Raw genomic sequence first — 15776 nt, forward strand, 5'->3', positions numbered from 1 at the left:
CTTTACGAGAAGAAAGCACAGTTTAGTGAAAGCCCTGCATTCTTCTGTACTTCCTCTCTGGCTTCTCTGTTGTGCATGCTCAGTTTGAATTTCCCCCACTTGTGGTAGTCTAGTTTGAGTCACCTGGTACCAACTTAGGAGCCTCACACCATCACCAAAGCAGTCCCAGGATAGACAACAAGTTCAGATCTTTTTCCTTTGATAGTCACTTGGAGGATTAGCGAAAGGGCAAAAGCTTCAGCATTTTAAATCCCAGAGAAATCAAAATGCTGTAAAGTTAGACAACAAAAAACCACTTGGTTTTGATATTTCTTTCTTTGTCTGCTACCATCTATACATCCGTATGCCCAGGAAACAGCATAAATAACAGGAAAGTCACAGAGGGAGTAGAAAGGGATGTGCAGGTGTTACCGTTGATGAGCCTACTACAGCCCTGGCTGAAACACATGCCTACTGTAATTGGAGAGCAAAAGAGAAATTCTTATTTTCTTTCTTGAAATCAGTTCCTTGTGGCCAATTTTTGGCATGTTCCTTTCAAGCTTCTTCATTGTAGTCCCTGAATACGAGCTGCTGCTTGTCCTCAGGCTTCTTTTAAAACAAACTCCTGCTTTCTGAGTTCAGTGTCTGGCATACAAAGCTATTGTCTTCCAATCTCAGCAGCTCAGAGGAGAAGCTTTTATGAGGCTGTGCCCTGAGGCTTCAGGTTACGCGCATGAGGTAGTCAGGAATGAGGATGCCATATTGCTAACTCTTGAGATTCTGTTGCGAATCTCACGCTATTTTCTGTTTTACTTAAAGCCCCAACTCCTGGAGGCATGAGAATCTCAGCTTTCATTTAAAAAGTACGTTTCTAACCCTCCTGGTTTTAGAGAAAACCTTGGAAATGTGACCTGAGTGAAGTGCATCCTAAAGGTGCAGAAACCGAAGACAAAGAAAAAGAACCAAAAAAATACAATCTCACGGTTGTTAAGCGAATCTCATGACTTTGGGGGCCTAACTCAGGATTTTTGAATGTCTGGTATTGACAGTATTGAAGACACCAACTCTGAGGTGGTTGGCAAACAAACTGAGAAAGCCAAGCACACTGGACAATAGTTCTACAAGAACAAAACCCAGGGCTCTGAAGATGATGCTAAAGCAACTCAGGCCCTGATTCAACAAAGCACTTCAACATGTGCTGAAATGCTTTCCTGAAGTGAGGCTGCGAGCATATTGCTGCTAAAGTTAAACAAACAGCAGTGATCAAATAAACTGTCAATATCTGTGCACCACGGCTGTGTAGTCAGATGAATATGAACATGTGCAGGACACAATATGCTTTCCTTTCAATACTGTATTTCTTTTCCTACCAGAGTATTCAATCTTTCAGACACTAACTGGAAGCTGACTCTCCTCGCTTAAATATTAAGGCCAATTCCCAATCTTAATGGATAACTAGGAAGAATCTGTCTGTTTAACAAAGATATTATTGGAGGGAGATTAACAGGGAACGGGGTCTTCTGATATTGTTCCCTTCCCTGCAGCCCCACATTCAGCTGGATTAGCCGGAAAGGGCTGCTTGAGAGGAGTACTTCAAAGGAGCTTCATTCCCGGACCCTGAAAACGCCATTTCTGCGGGCCAGGGAAATGAAGGGTTGAGCAAACTCTGACCACTCTTTGTAACAGCCGGCCGTTGGGCTGCTCCTAGACCTCGGGGTCAGCCCAGAATGTATTCTAGTCCTGTTTGCAAGTGTACTGTTTCTCTTTGGATATCACTGAAAGCCCCTGTCCCAACTTGTTATCAACCCGAGACAAACACAGCCTTATGTAAAGTACCATAACAAAAAACATATTTTACAATCCAGTAATGAGGCTAAAACATGTATTAAATCTTACCTCAGACAGAACAACAGGACTCTTGGGGAGAGGGGATATGAAGATGGCCCTTTGGCCACTCCTGTGCTAACACAGTGTCTCTATTACTATTTTTGAAATAACCCCCCTTCCTACTTCAGCTCCCTGGACCACTTGGCTCTATCACATGCCCAGATCACCGTATCCTACCCTGAACTGTTAACCGTGTTAGAAACAGAAAGGATGGTTCATACATCAGCAGGCTTTGTGTGTGTGGAAATGTATGTGCCACTGATCCACGTTCATCTAGCCTTGTGAGCCCCAGCCGTCCTCCCCTCAAATTCTGCACTTGTCGAGACAGCAAATGTCTTCCAGGAGTAATTTAACTGTGGACAGATAGAGAAGTTAATTTCAAGAGGATGACTCTCTATTAGGAATACTGGACTATGCTTTCCACTAGGTAGCCAGCAAGTATGCAGCTGAAGTAAATGACAATGTAATATCTTAAAAGATACCCAGCCCAGTTCATTGATCATCTGGGTTTTATAAATGCAAGAACTATCTTCTGATTTTGGGGGCGGGGGAGAGGGAGAGAGAGAGTGTGTTTGTGTGAAACTATTTACTGTTTGTTTGAAATATAGAGAGGAATGGAAAAGACCGCTGATTTATCACCAGGACCTGTAAGTCTCAGGGCTGGGAAAGCATTGCAGAGATCACATTCTGGATTCACTTGTGTTTCTCTGAACCTCCCTAAGGATGCTGAATAGCAGCAAAAAGTCTAAATAAGTGACTGTGTCAATAAAATGAAAGAATAAAGAAAAATGAAGTTTGGCATGCTGAGGATAATTGAAAAAGGCTAGAAAGGCCAGGCTGATCATATGATGTATTTATAAAACAACCCTGTACTTAGGAGCCTGGTTATCAAAGTGGGCGCTCACTCTTTTATATCCCTTGTGGGAGTACTTGGGACTCTAAGGGCCTGCATCTCCATTGCTTTGCTTACTGTGTTGTCATTTACAACCTTGCAAAGTGGACGTGAAACGCTATTGTTCGTGTAAGTGCGTGTCAAATGCAGATTTGACAGCGTTTTACACCCACTCCGCACAGGTATGAAAGAGAACACAAGGTGCAAGGCAAGGAACAGTGCAGTTTGAAATCTGTTACGTCTTGGATGTAGCAGCTGTATGGCAGTGAAATTGCATGTTCTCTGGTCCTTTCTTTGTTATCGATTATGCTGGCGGGGGGAACTAAGTGGGCTACTTGATCCCTGTATGTTCTCTTTGCAGATGAGGACGATGCAAACAGGCTTGGAGAAAAGGTGATTCTCCGAGAGCAAGTGAAAGAGCTTTTCAATGAAAAATACGGTGAGTTGCCTCTTTGCAGTTTCTTACTGAGAGCAGCTAGAGTTTAAAATTAATTAGGCTGAAGTGCTCTATTTAAGGACCGAGCACATGGCAGCTTGCTGGGGCACAGGTTTCTTCCCACTGCCCCATGTTTCAGCTCATCTCTAGAGACATTCCTCATCTCACCAGTGACTGACAGCTGGGACTGGGACCTTCTTGTCTACATCTCGGTCTTTAAGGGGGGGAGGAAACACGTCCAGGCAATAGAACTTCTTTAGTCTTGCATCAGCCGCTGATGCATTTTTAAGACGTGACAATCTGGAATAAACAGTGGTGTGCTCAGCAAATGCACCTGCCTCCTAACTCCTGGGAGCATGCCATGCACCCCACCTCTGCCGGACTTTGCTGCACAGCAAGGCTCAATCACAATGTGCCAAAACTCCAGACACAAGGCACGTTTTGGGAAAACGCGCGTGGAACAGTGGCAGAGAAGTAGGCCAGGGAGCTGAAGGAAGGTGGTATTTGAAAATACGGTTTGCAGGCTGTGTGTGTCCCATAATCCATGTACTTCCACCTCAATCCCTTGCAAACATGCAGTAGAAATAAAAAAAAACCCAAACCCTGCAGCTTTCTGTACAACATTCAGCAGTGTAATTGTCTCAGAGCAGGGATGTAGTACAGTTACTGGCGCATAACTGTGAATAGCTATTCCCCCTCCCCCCCCCCGTGGTGCTGGGTGTCTGATTTGCATAACCACTCTACAGTTATTTCTCAAACATCATGCAAGGCCCTGTACGCTGTATTGAGTGTCAACTCTTAGCTCATCGAGGGCAGGGATTTACCGAATCGCACTATGGTGATTTCTCAACTCCCATGCTGTGATGAAGCAAACAGATCTACTCTGGCTGTCTGCTATAACCTGCCTGCTCTGATAGCTTGAAAATGCTCAGTCCAGGAGCCTATTTGCCAGCAACAAAAATGCTGCTTCAACCTCCTGCTCTGGAGCAGAACATCCCCGCCTCCCTTCCACCCCCTCTCCCCGGAGAGAGAAACAAAAATAACAGCAGTAATGCCAAGAAAGTGAGAGTGCCAAGCAGTAGAAAGGGCAAGGGCTAATCGCCCGAAACACATTTCCCTCTTTTGATGTTCTCGTTCCTGCCCTACAGACCAGGAAAGCCAGAACTATGCAGTGTTTGGGTTTACATGGGGAATACCCCGGCTCCTCCCTTCCCATTTGGTTTTGACGTTCAGTGTAAACAAAAATTCAGTCCAGATGTTGAGAGAAGAAATCTGCAGATCCATACGAGGGGGCCAAAAGGGCCTTCAAGTTTGATAGAACAATGTCTCGCAGCAGTCGAACAGCCCATGTAGTTGGATTGTTTCATTTAAAATTTCAGTAGGACGTGTGTCACAGCCCTGATCATGCTCCCCCTGGTGGGCACTTACCAGGCTGCTGTGTTTGGGCCAATATGTTTTTGAGCACCCCTTTGTCCCTGGATAAGCTTCAGACACAAACTCTGGTTCCCGCCTCTCTGGTATGCTCCCTAGGGACAGACTCTCTGATATCCCTTCTGGAAGAGGGACCCTGTGAGCTAGTTGTGACCCCCCAGGACAAGCGCTGACCCCCAGATCTCCACTCTTGTGAGCATTCTGGTTGATTGTTTATCCCTCCAGGGACACACAATAATTGAAAAAACGAGGAGTCCTTGTGGCACCTTAGAGACTAACAAATTTATTTGGGCATAAACTTTCATGGGCTAAAACCCACTTTGTTTTTGCTGATACAGACTAACACGGCTACCACTCTGAAACCTGTCTCAATAGTTGAAGCAAACAGGCACGGGCTTGGCAAAGGGCTTACTTAAAAAAAACAATCACTGTTCCAAGAGAGATACAGATCTAAATCCTGTAATTCCATGCCTGAGTTTCCTCACCACTCTTCAGTGTTCTTTGGGATTTGGTCCGTCCCCTCTCCTGGACTACACTCCTCTACCCTATGCTTCTTTTCCTATTCTGGTCAGTGAAAGAAAGGTGCTGCCTCCAACTTAGCAGGCCTGCTCCTTTTATAACTTCCTGTCTCCTTTTCCATGTGACCCTCTGGTCAGCCGCAACCCCTCATCCCCCCCCTCAGGGGATCTGTTGCTTAATCACTACCCTTCTGGAGCCAAGACTTGAAAAACTGGTTTGCCCTGGGTGGTAGTCAGCTCTTTGTCCAAGAGTGCTTCCATTTGAATAGGACATTATCAAGGTTTAACGACCCTGCATTGTTAGCCCCCTGTCACCACCCTTGAAGTTAGAGATGGCACAGAAGGCACACAGCTTACAGTCCAAATGGAGTTTGTAGTTTGACATAGGTACATACAGAGAGAGTTCATAGCATCACGTAGAATCCATAAATTGCACGCAGACAGATTCCTTGGTCATCACAATGTGACAAACTGACAGTACAGTTTATGATTAACGCCATAGGAATGGGCTAAGGTCATGCCCCTGTCCTCAACAGAGCACATGTGCTCAGGCCTCAAAGGTATTTAGGTTCCTAAATTCAGGAACCTAAATACCTCTGAGGATCTAGGCCACACATCCTAGTTTCCATGACTCCCCTCCTACCTGGTGATTGCCTTTATGGCCAACTTAAATATAGCACCACATAAACCTCCGCCTGAGTTTGGCTGGGTCCAAACGTTCCCTCTAGCACCTCCACTGTACTAGATGACTTGTTTTCTTGGACTTAACAAAATACTCCCCCCACACCCCTTATCCCCCTTTGTATCCTGGTTAATGCCATGGTTATTACTAACACGTTCCTTGGCTTTCAGACTGTTTATCTTCTGTAAATATGTAGAAGTGACTTGACTTTCAGTGGGGCTCGTGATCCTGAACCTCTTAGAAACTTCTGATAATTGGTTCCCCTTTGTCCGTTAGCCTCAATATGTATTCAGTCCAGGATGTGGTTATTAGAAGTAATTATAATACTTTAATCTTGTTATATTTAGTCCTTTTGCATGAAACAACAAGTATTGCTGTGTAACCGATGTGGGCACAAAGCAGTTTGGAAAAGCCACATTGCCTTGTGCCGTGCTCCGCGGTAGCTATCACTCTGCAGGATCCACAGATGGACTCAGCCAGCAGAGCTAATGACCGCGTCTGCTTTAGGTGTCGGGTTCCTGAACGTAATGGTTACGCACCCAAGTGACCCAGTTGTATAGGTCGTTCGCCGGATGCGGAATTGTAGCTTGGCCAATGGTATGAAGGCAGAGTGCTTCATCTGCCACTCTGCAAACTGCTCAGTGTCAAGCTCAGAAGCTGTTCTAATCCAGGCAAGGAATAAAGAACCTGTGGCAGATGTTCCATGTAGAGGGAAATATTAGGTTACTGAGTCAGTCTGTTGGTTTCCAGCAGGAAGAGCCAGCTATTGAACAACAGCTGCATAGAAGGGTGGGGGTGGGGGAAAAGTGATCCTTACTGAGTCATGGGAGGGAGAGGGAGCATAGAGGTTTCTGTTACAAATGCTCCAGCTGCCTATGAAAAAGAGAATGCAAAGGGGACTCTTCTCTCATTGCAATGGCTGTGGGTGATCCCCCATTCCACTCCCTCCCTCTCTCTCTTGCACACACAGTCTGTCTGTTGCTGGATAAGTTCCAGATGTAAAACTAACACTTGTTTGCTGAATAAGTATTGTTCCACTTATCAGAGGGGTAGCCGTGTTAGTCTGAATCTGTAAAAAGCAACAGAGGGTCCTGTGGCACCTTTAAGACTAACAGAAGTATTGGGAGCATGCTCGGGTGTCGCATAACTATTGTTTCACTGTATAGTCGGGGCGCTGGAACAATTTTTATAGTGGGGGTGCTAAGAGCCATTGAACCAAACAATCAACCCTGTATATAAGGGAAACCACTTCAAGCCAGGGGGTGCAGTAGCATCCCAATTTCCAGAACCTATGCTGTATCGTTATTGCTCCTCGTCCATTTGTGTAATAAGCTTATTGCATGAGTTAGATTGAGAAACAGAGGGCTTGACTCCGCTCCGCCGAATAAAGTGTAGATCCAGGAGTAACTCCACAAGAGTCAGTGGGAATATGCGGGTGTACCACTGTTGTATGTGGGATCAGAATCAGGGCCAGAGAGTCCAAATTCCAGTTTTGGTTTGTATTATCCAGTTCCAGCCACAAAACGGTGCATAGCCCCAGATTACCAGATTATTCCATAGCTGTCCACTCTGGTGTTTTACATCTTCCTCTGACGCATCCGGGACAAAACTCCCTACTGGATGGACGTTGGGTCTGAGCCGGTGTAACTGAGTCCCTTTGATACAGGAGCTAGTGCATTCCCTGAACAGGCCGTACCCAACAGCAAATGTCCGGTGGGACTTGGAACAGTTGGTAAAGATGATCTTCATGAAAAGAAAACAAAACTTTAACCTGCAGTGCTTGCATCGTCAAAGTATAGCCTTGGGGTTTTTAACACCCAGTGCTCCCCTCTGACCTCTTCGTGTCTCTGGAGATGGACAAGGTATAAGAGGGATTATCAGTAAATGCTGATGAGGTGGCATATATTGCAACTGTGGGCTGTCACTTTTCACATAACTTGATCAGGACCAGAACACCTTACCCACATTCTTTGAGGGTGTGGGCATCCCTGGTGCATCAGGTTATGTTATGACCGTGAGTATTTAGATGATACCTACAGATACAGATATGGGATGTGTATGTAAATGCTTTATTACATGTATTTCATAATAGCCCCAACTGTGCCTATTAGCAAGATTGCTTAACAGGGACCATGGAAACTGACAATAAATAGGACAGACAGACATGAAGCAATTTCATCATCTTGTAAGGAATTAGTATCCCTTACTAAGGCTGGGTTCGTGAAAAGAAAAGAGGGGTTGTAACTTAATCTGATAGAGCCAATAAATGTTCTTTTTCTCTCCTTGCAAGAAGTTTGAGTGCAGATATTCAGAAGTATGACTTCTCCAGGAGGTCATTTAAAGCAATACCCCAGTAATGTTGAAATCCCATAGTGAAGCCAATCTTCTTGACTTCCAAACCTCTAGGCACTACCATTATAATGTGCCTCTGACTCTTAAACCTGCAACTGATTGGTTTGGTCAGTGAGCCCTAAAAAAAAGCCCTGGGTGTATTTTCCTTGTGTGAATTCCTGACTTCTAGGGAAGAAGCTGAGACATCGGTACGCTTGCAAAGATTTGATTTTTATCAGTAAATGTTGATTTCATTACACACAGAAGAAAAAATATTTCCATCAATAATAATCAAAAGGTACAGATAAGCAAAGTAAGAAAAAGGCTGCTTGAGAACTTATTTGAGTTTGATTGAAGGATATTTATTTTGTATATTTTGACATGTGATATTGACAATTGGTGTTTTAATGGTTATAAAGCTTTAACCTTTTGGATCTCAGTATTTACTGTCATTAAAGATTTGTTGTCTGATACCCACCATAACTTCAAACAGCTGAACATCTAAATCAATAAAAATCTTTAAAACGCTTAAAAACAAACATTTCTATTATCCATCAAATTATGAAAAATAAAAATCGAATTCTACCAATCCTAGACATTGGAAAGCTTTCAGAATTCCCCCAGGGGATGTCTTTTCCTTCCTTGAATAGCAAATCCATTCTCTTCAGTAAGTGGTTTGGTATTTACACTTTGAAAACAGTTTATTAAGCAAAATATGAAATGTCTAGGAAAATTGCATTGAGTACAGTGAGAATCCATAATTTTTGCTTTTGAAATACTCCCTCAGGGTTCAAAGGCCTCCACTTAATGTTCGCTTGTCACATTGGCCTCTATTCTGCTGTTGCAGGAGAGGCTTTGGGATTGAACCGGCCAGTCTTGGTGCCATACAAATTGATCAGGGATAGTCCTGATGCTGTTGAAGTTACTGGTCTGCCAGATGATATCCCTTTTAGAAACCCCAACACCTATGACATCCACCGGCTGGAGAAGATCCTGAAAGCACGAGAGCACATCCGGATGGTGATTATAAACCAGCTCCAGTAAGTCTCAATAGCTCCTGTACTTCCGGGGTCTTTTCTAAACATGTAAGTCCAGAATCCCCATCTGGTGTAAATTGGCATAGTTCCATGGGTTGCAATGGAGCTGCAACAGTTTACACTGGCTGAGGATCTGGTCCATAGTATCTTCTGGTTTACATTTGTAAGACTGTTCGTTCTCTCAGCTACGTGAGGAATCCTGCCAGGCTATGGAATGGTTGGGGTCCAATTCATATTCTTAGGAAACAACATAAGGCAGCGTGTCCTCGTCTCTAGCAAACAACTGGCTAAATTTCAGGGGAGCGATACCAATTAACATGATGATCTGGCCCAATGAACAGACCACTGATGTTTTCATTAGGCAGTTGATCACATTGTAATGTATAAAGAACACTGTTAACGAAAAGCTTTGTTAGGGTGATATGGCCCCTCTGCACTGAGCTAGAGGGACGCTTCCGAGGGGTAGTCAGGGTTGTGAGGCCTCTCGCCACCACTTGCCCTTAGTGTGAGCCTGCCTGGGGTCAGCTCCCTGAAACTACCAGCCTCTGGCAGCACAGGCCTCGCCCTCTCTGGTTAGCAATAGGCACACGCCAACCCCTGAATCCTCTGAGCATCCCTCTGGAGTGTTCAACCCCATTCCCCTGAACTCTCACAGAACTCTGATTCGCTACTCCCAAAGGAAGAGCACACACCAGCTTCTCAGGATCACCCTCTACTTAACACACAGTGCTTAGTTATACAGAAAGTGATAACCAGAATAAGTCGATGAGTAAAGAACAGAGATACAAATGATAGAGAGTGAGACTATTGGAAACAAGTGGTTACATATAAAACAAAATCATAACCTGCTTTCTAGAGTCTTGACTTACCTATCAAGGCATTCCACTGTCTCTTAGAAGACAGCTTGCCTCACGTCTTTTCCCCAGTGTTTTCAACCAGTCTGGCTGAGATCCCATCTCAGAAGACCAAGCCTGCTGGCGGGTTATCCGGACAGACTGAAGGAATTCCTGGGGTTCAGCTGCACCCCAGATAGAGTTTCAAAAGCTCATTGTCTTACTCTAGAACAAGATAAATCCTGCTGGTTTTGTTTTTGTCTCCAGTCCCCTCTACCTATTGATTAGCATTTTGCCCAGATGGTAAATGGACATCCATTATGAACCATACAATACTCAATTTGCATATGACCAGCCACATGTGTATGTGAGATACACATCTTTCCCCCCTGCTTGCCTGGAGTATGTGGACCATCCTTTGGTGACCTACCTTAACTCACAAACCTACAGAACCTAATTTTTACTATATACTGTATCTAACTGCTCACATATTTCCCATACATACATCTCTCAATGATTATGATGACCAATGTAACTCAGGATTTCATGAGAGATGTTATGTGACCCCTTTGGGTGAACCCAGGGGATCCCTGTGCTCCTGCCAGTTGGCATCAAGAGGTCTTGGATCACAGAAAGAAGATGGGGGTTATATTTTGTTCGTGTCCTCGTAGCTAAAGATTGTCCGAAGCACTGAAAATGCTTTGGGCTGGTCCATTTAGAATCAGTTGGTATTGTCTCGGCAAGTCTCAGATTTGCAGCCCTACCATATATCTAAAACTCAAAAGAACAGTGTGCCAAGGTTGCAATTTTACTCAGAGTAGTTAGAGTGGATTCTTATTCTGATCAACCGTTTGATGTACAATCTCTGCTAAATATACCATAGGTTGAGCCCCACTGGTCTACATCTCCTCTTCTGGTTGCCCTGGTTTCACCCATGAAGGTTCTCCTCCCTTGGGGAGCTGGGTGGGAAAGATGATCTATTCCTCCTCTCTTTTGTTGCTGGATTTGTGGGTGGATGATCCAAAGAGGATTGATCCTGGGTAGTCTGGGAGTCTGAGTTAAGGAGTATTTTGGTCTGTGTTGGCCTTCTGGGTTTTTTCTGTGGCAACCTGTAGCTCCAGTTGTCTAAGGAGGAATCAGAATGGGCTTCCAAATGTTTCCTTTTTGCCTGGTGTTTTTCACAGAGGCTGAGAAGAGTCTTTCTTGGGGGGATGCTGTTGTCAGAGTGTCGGATGCTCAGGGCGCTGTTGGGGAACTCCTATTCAGAGAGGAGTCCTCTGAGATGCAGCTGCTGGTACCTGTGTGGGGTGGGGAAAGACTCTGGGGTGGAGGTTGGACTGTGTTCTGCTTATCTCCCCTGAGAAGCCTAGTGCCACCCTAGAGCTATGTGGGGGGACCTGATGCCCGTGAGGCTGAATACATGAGAGTGGGCGGTGGCTGCATGGAAAGGCTGCTGAAGGATCTGGTTTCTGCCAGTTCGTTGTTGGAGGCTCCTGGCCAGCTGCAAGCTGTATCCACGCACTGTTAGCAGTGGGTCTGAAGTCCTGCTGGTACCAAGAGCGCCATCCTGTACAGTGCGTTTTGCAGTCCGACGCCTCTCCTACCTGCTGTTCCAAAGGGGAAGGGGCGGGATTCAAAGTCTGGGGTCTGTTCAGCACACTTGGCCAGGACCTTACCCATATGCCAGGAGGGCGCACGCCCCAGGAATACTGCCTGGGGAGCCAGCCTTCTCTCGTGGACTCTGCTCCTTCATCCCGATCCTGCTTGCAAAAATCGCAGGCATCTGCTGCAGCGCAGGGCTGGAGGGAGCATGACCAGGAAATACACTCTCTGGCCTTGAACTTTGACCTCTTCTCCTTATCCCCTCTGGTGGCCACTGGGAAGATAAGTACCCAAGGGGTTGCTGTGGGATCCCGGAGCCCAACAAGGAGCAAAGCAAAGAATTGCTTAGATGTCCAGATGAGCAATTTTCAGGTCATTTTCCTAAGGCTAATAACGCTGTGTGCAGAGGACTCGGTTTGCTGTGTGCTCCGCCCTAGATGGGGAGCATTCTGGGCCGGCTGCCAGAGGAGACAGTCCCGTGCCCTAGTACAGTCTCAAAGGTCTGGTCTGCCTCCAAACACACGAGACAGAGGAAACCCCACTAGGAGATGGTTAGATCTGCAAGGGATAAAGAACATCTGTGCCCTAACCGTTCACAATCACTAATCTCCACCTTGTTTCTTACACAGACCGTTTGCTGAAATCTGCACTGAGGCCAAACAAACAGGTAAGCGCCATGCGAAAGCTCTCCTTCCAGTGGAGCAAACTGCAAAGCAAAACATACAGATTGTGGCACAAAAATACACAGGAGGCCAGACTCCAGGGTTTAAAAGAAAATAGAGCAGGCTAGTTAGGTTGATGTTTGTCTTCTTAATCCTCTCCATCTTCTCATCCAGCTGGGGCCTGAGACAAAGTCTGGGGTTTACCCAGGAAGGAAAACTCGCAGGTCTGGCTTCTCTTCAGCAGCTTTCCTGAGGCTGTGTATGAAAGGGAAACAGGGGCTGTAGTTTTAGACTTCAGATTTTCAGTCGCCTAGGGGATTTGAATGCCCTTCTCATTAATTTTAATTGCTGTTGCTGAATAAATCCCTCAAGATGGCTTTGAAAATCTGAGCCCTAGTAGTTTTTTACTATGCAAAGATGAAAGCATGTACTGTGCTTGAGAGGAGTCCGTGCTCTCAATCCAAGTCCTACTGGACGCGGCTCCATTTCACTAAAGTCACCAATGCGACTGGCACTCGTTAGCTTCCAGGTTGGCAATCTCTCAGCAGGAAGGCGATGGATCAGAGGGGCACAGTGACCTAAATGACCTCTAATGCCCTAAGAAGTATCCTGTGAATAGAGAACTGAAGTCTGACCATGACAAGGTGAAGCAGCAGCAGCCTGGAAAGGGTTACAGGTCCGTGCCTATCACAGGGCTGAGCAGGATATATAAGAAAGAGGAAGCTAGGCCCAGGGGGCAGAGGGAGAGGGTGTGTTTTCTTTTTCCTGGCTGGTGGAGGCAAGGGAAAAGCCTCTGGAGATGTCTTTTGTGTGAAACCAGTATGCCCTACGCCTTGAAAGGGACTGGGTGTGGTGTTTGCTTCCATTCCTAAGCTAGAGAAAAAGCCATTCAGATAACCCATTTCTTTCCCATCCTCCCCTTCAGAAAAGGACAACAGTGTTCCCAAACGAAAGCGGAAGAGGATCTCTGAAGGGAACTTGATATCATCCTCATCGTCCTCTTCCTCTTCTTCCTCTTCCAATATGGAGTCCACATCGTCAACAAATCAGATCTCACTTGTGGTAAAGCCTTCTAAACGTCAACCAAGTTACTGCATCTCTGTCTAGCTCAGGGTTCTTCCCCTACCACCCTTCATCTCTTTCCTTCGCTGGCCCTAGAAATGCTATAAACCCCTAACTTAGAATGACGACACCCAGTCTCGTAAAGAAGGGGAACGCTCGCTTTTGATCCGCTGTCCCTCTGTTGCCTCTGGGAAGAGCTGGCTCATCAGCAGAGCAGAGAGGCCACTCGGCATCTCCCCTGCACCAGTTCAGCATGCTCTGCAGGGCTGCCATGGGCTGGCCTCTGCCAGTGTCCATCAGTGAAGCCTTCTCCACGATATACCGATGCTGCCGAGGGGAAGGTAGTGGTGGCCAGGGCAGGAATGACTTGGTGTCCTGCCCTGAGAGGCGAACACACCACAGAGAGCAGCCATTCCAATGCCTGACCTGCCTCGCAACCGCATGGAGCTTTCTTTTGGCATTGTTGGTGACTCAATCCTGCAAGGTGCAGAGCACTCTCAGCCCTTTCGGCTCCAATAGACTTGAAGGCAGCACTTTCCAGGATCTGCCTCTGGGAGGAGCAAGTTACAATGTAGTCCCCTTTCTCCCTTGCACGCGCCCCACACCCTTCTGCTCCCGTCAGCACCATGCAAGGAGCACTCGGTGGCAAGGGTTATGTCACGGAGTGCAGGGTTCTCAGCCTGTGAAGATACTTCACATGTTCCAGACACACATCTGAAAGATCTAAAAAAGTCCCCAACTCATAACCAGATGCATTATTTCATAAACCAGCCCTGTCAAACTCAGGGAAGCGCTGTTAATGTGCTCCAGCTTTCCATGTGCTTTGGCCATTATGTTGTATGATGGCTCTTTGTTTTGTTTTTTATATGTATGAAAAGGTGAATATTTTGGGAGCGGTGTGAAGCTAAAATTTCCTTGAAGTAGAAACTCAAAGATGTAAAAACAAGAACAGACATCAGTGGAGATTCATGGATCTATTCTAGCTAAGGAACTAGCCTTAGTTATTTATTAGCAATTATTATTTCAAGCATAATTTTAAAAAAAAAGCAAAAATATTAATATATTTAGAAGTTATTTTGAGTAGGTTTTATGGTGTTTTATTTTATTTAAAAAGAAAATCTTACTTGGAAATTGGAAGACTTGCCCTGTGTGTGAGCGTGACAGAAACTTGATCAATGCACGTTTTTGCAGAGTATTTTGTCCTAACAGCATTTTTCTTTCTCTCTCTCTTTCAGCAATGGCCCATGTACATGTTAGACTATGGTGGTCTAAATGTCCAGATTCCAGGACCTATTAACTATTAGACCTCAATACTGAATCAGAACCTCAAATGACAGAATAAATAAATAAATGTAATTTATGTAAAAAGTGTATATTCTAATATGTATCAATGCCTTTTAGTTTTTCCAATGATTTTTACACTATATTCCTGCCATCAAGGCCTTTTTAAATAAAAATAAAAAGTGTTGCCTTGCTCTTAACAGTATTTATTTTATTATTTGTATTATTGATGAAATCCATGGTAGGTAAAAATAAATACAGAAGAGCACCTTCTGATGGACAGCTGCATACCTCATCGTACCTTGCCTCCAAAATAAAATGGGTAGTGTCTAGAGTTTGAACCCCTGATTTTTGACACACGGTTGTCATGCTTCATTTGCCACTGGTGTCTTCAGACTTCAGTCAACAGTTTTTAAAAAAACAAAAAACAAAAAAACCTTTTCTTGATATTGAAACATCGCCACAAAATTACAACATGAAGTATGGATGAATAAACACTTAACAGAAACAAAGAACAGGGCCCGGATTCCCATTTATGCTCAGGCCCATTTACATCACTCTAGCAGCTTACAGGGGCTTTAAGGTGAGTAGAAGATTACATGTAAGCCCAGTTTAAGGAGTCTTTAGCCCACCAGGGCAGGTTAAGGGGGGTCTTACTTTGTATGACCATCTGTTCCTGGATTACTACCTCGACAACACTTCCTCAGTTGTCTCCTGTGCCTGTCATTTGCACGTGGCTATTGTCCCTTAAATCAGAGAGAAATTCTTCCGAGAGCTCACGGAATTCCTCAATTTAATCATCCTGGATGAAATGCATCTCTGGGGAGAAAGCCTGTACGTGGCCCAGGCATCACTTACATCCCACTTAAGCCCAATTTTGGGATTTGAGAGGTGCATAGGATTGGTGCTGGCCCTCTACAATAAGGGTGAATTCCACCCTCAGCTCACAAATAAGATGAAGCCATTTCTGCTGTATAAATTGACCAGTCTTTTAAAACTATAAGAGCTTATTCATTTCCTAAGGATCAATTTCTTAACCAAGGCGATTGTAATCCATTTTTTAAAAGCTTTGGAGTCTCATGGATTGAAGAAAACTCAGGTAGGTAGCTATAGTTCTGCCGCATCTAGTGACACATGATACTA

General features: G+C 45.0%; 1 protein-coding gene across 5 annotated transcripts in view; it reads left to right on the forward strand.

Moving 5' to 3' along the window:
• GTF2IRD1 (GTF2I repeat domain containing 1) overlaps positions 1 to 14808 on the forward strand; it is a 174956-nt gene extending 160148 nt beyond the window's left edge. For 4 of the 5 annotated variants that reach the window (XM_024207724.3, XM_024207722.3, XM_024207721.3 and 1 more), the window contains 5 exons: positions 3120 to 3197; positions 9004 to 9196; positions 12258 to 12295; positions 13216 to 13352; positions 14588 to 14808. In XM_024207724.3, coding sequence (XP_024063492.2) covers positions 3120 to 3197; positions 9004 to 9196; positions 12258 to 12295; positions 13216 to 13352; positions 14588 to 14656 — 515 coding nt within the window. In that variant the 3' untranslated portion in view covers positions 14657 to 14808. Of the gene's footprint in view, positions 1 to 3119; positions 3198 to 9003; positions 9197 to 12257; positions 12296 to 13215; positions 14389 to 14587 lie in introns of those variants that run through there. The other variant, XM_029912499.1, reaches the window with a different exon arrangement.
• Positions 14809 to 15776: the final 968 nt, after the last annotated feature.

The sequence above is a fragment of the Terrapene carolina genome, unplaced genomic scaffold (genome assembly GCF_002925995.2).
Source record: "Terrapene carolina triunguis isolate 2854851 unplaced genomic scaffold, T_m_triunguis-2.0 Scaffold231, whole genome shotgun sequence".
Lineage (NCBI taxonomy): Eukaryota > Metazoa > Chordata > Testudines > Emydidae > Terrapene > Terrapene triunguis.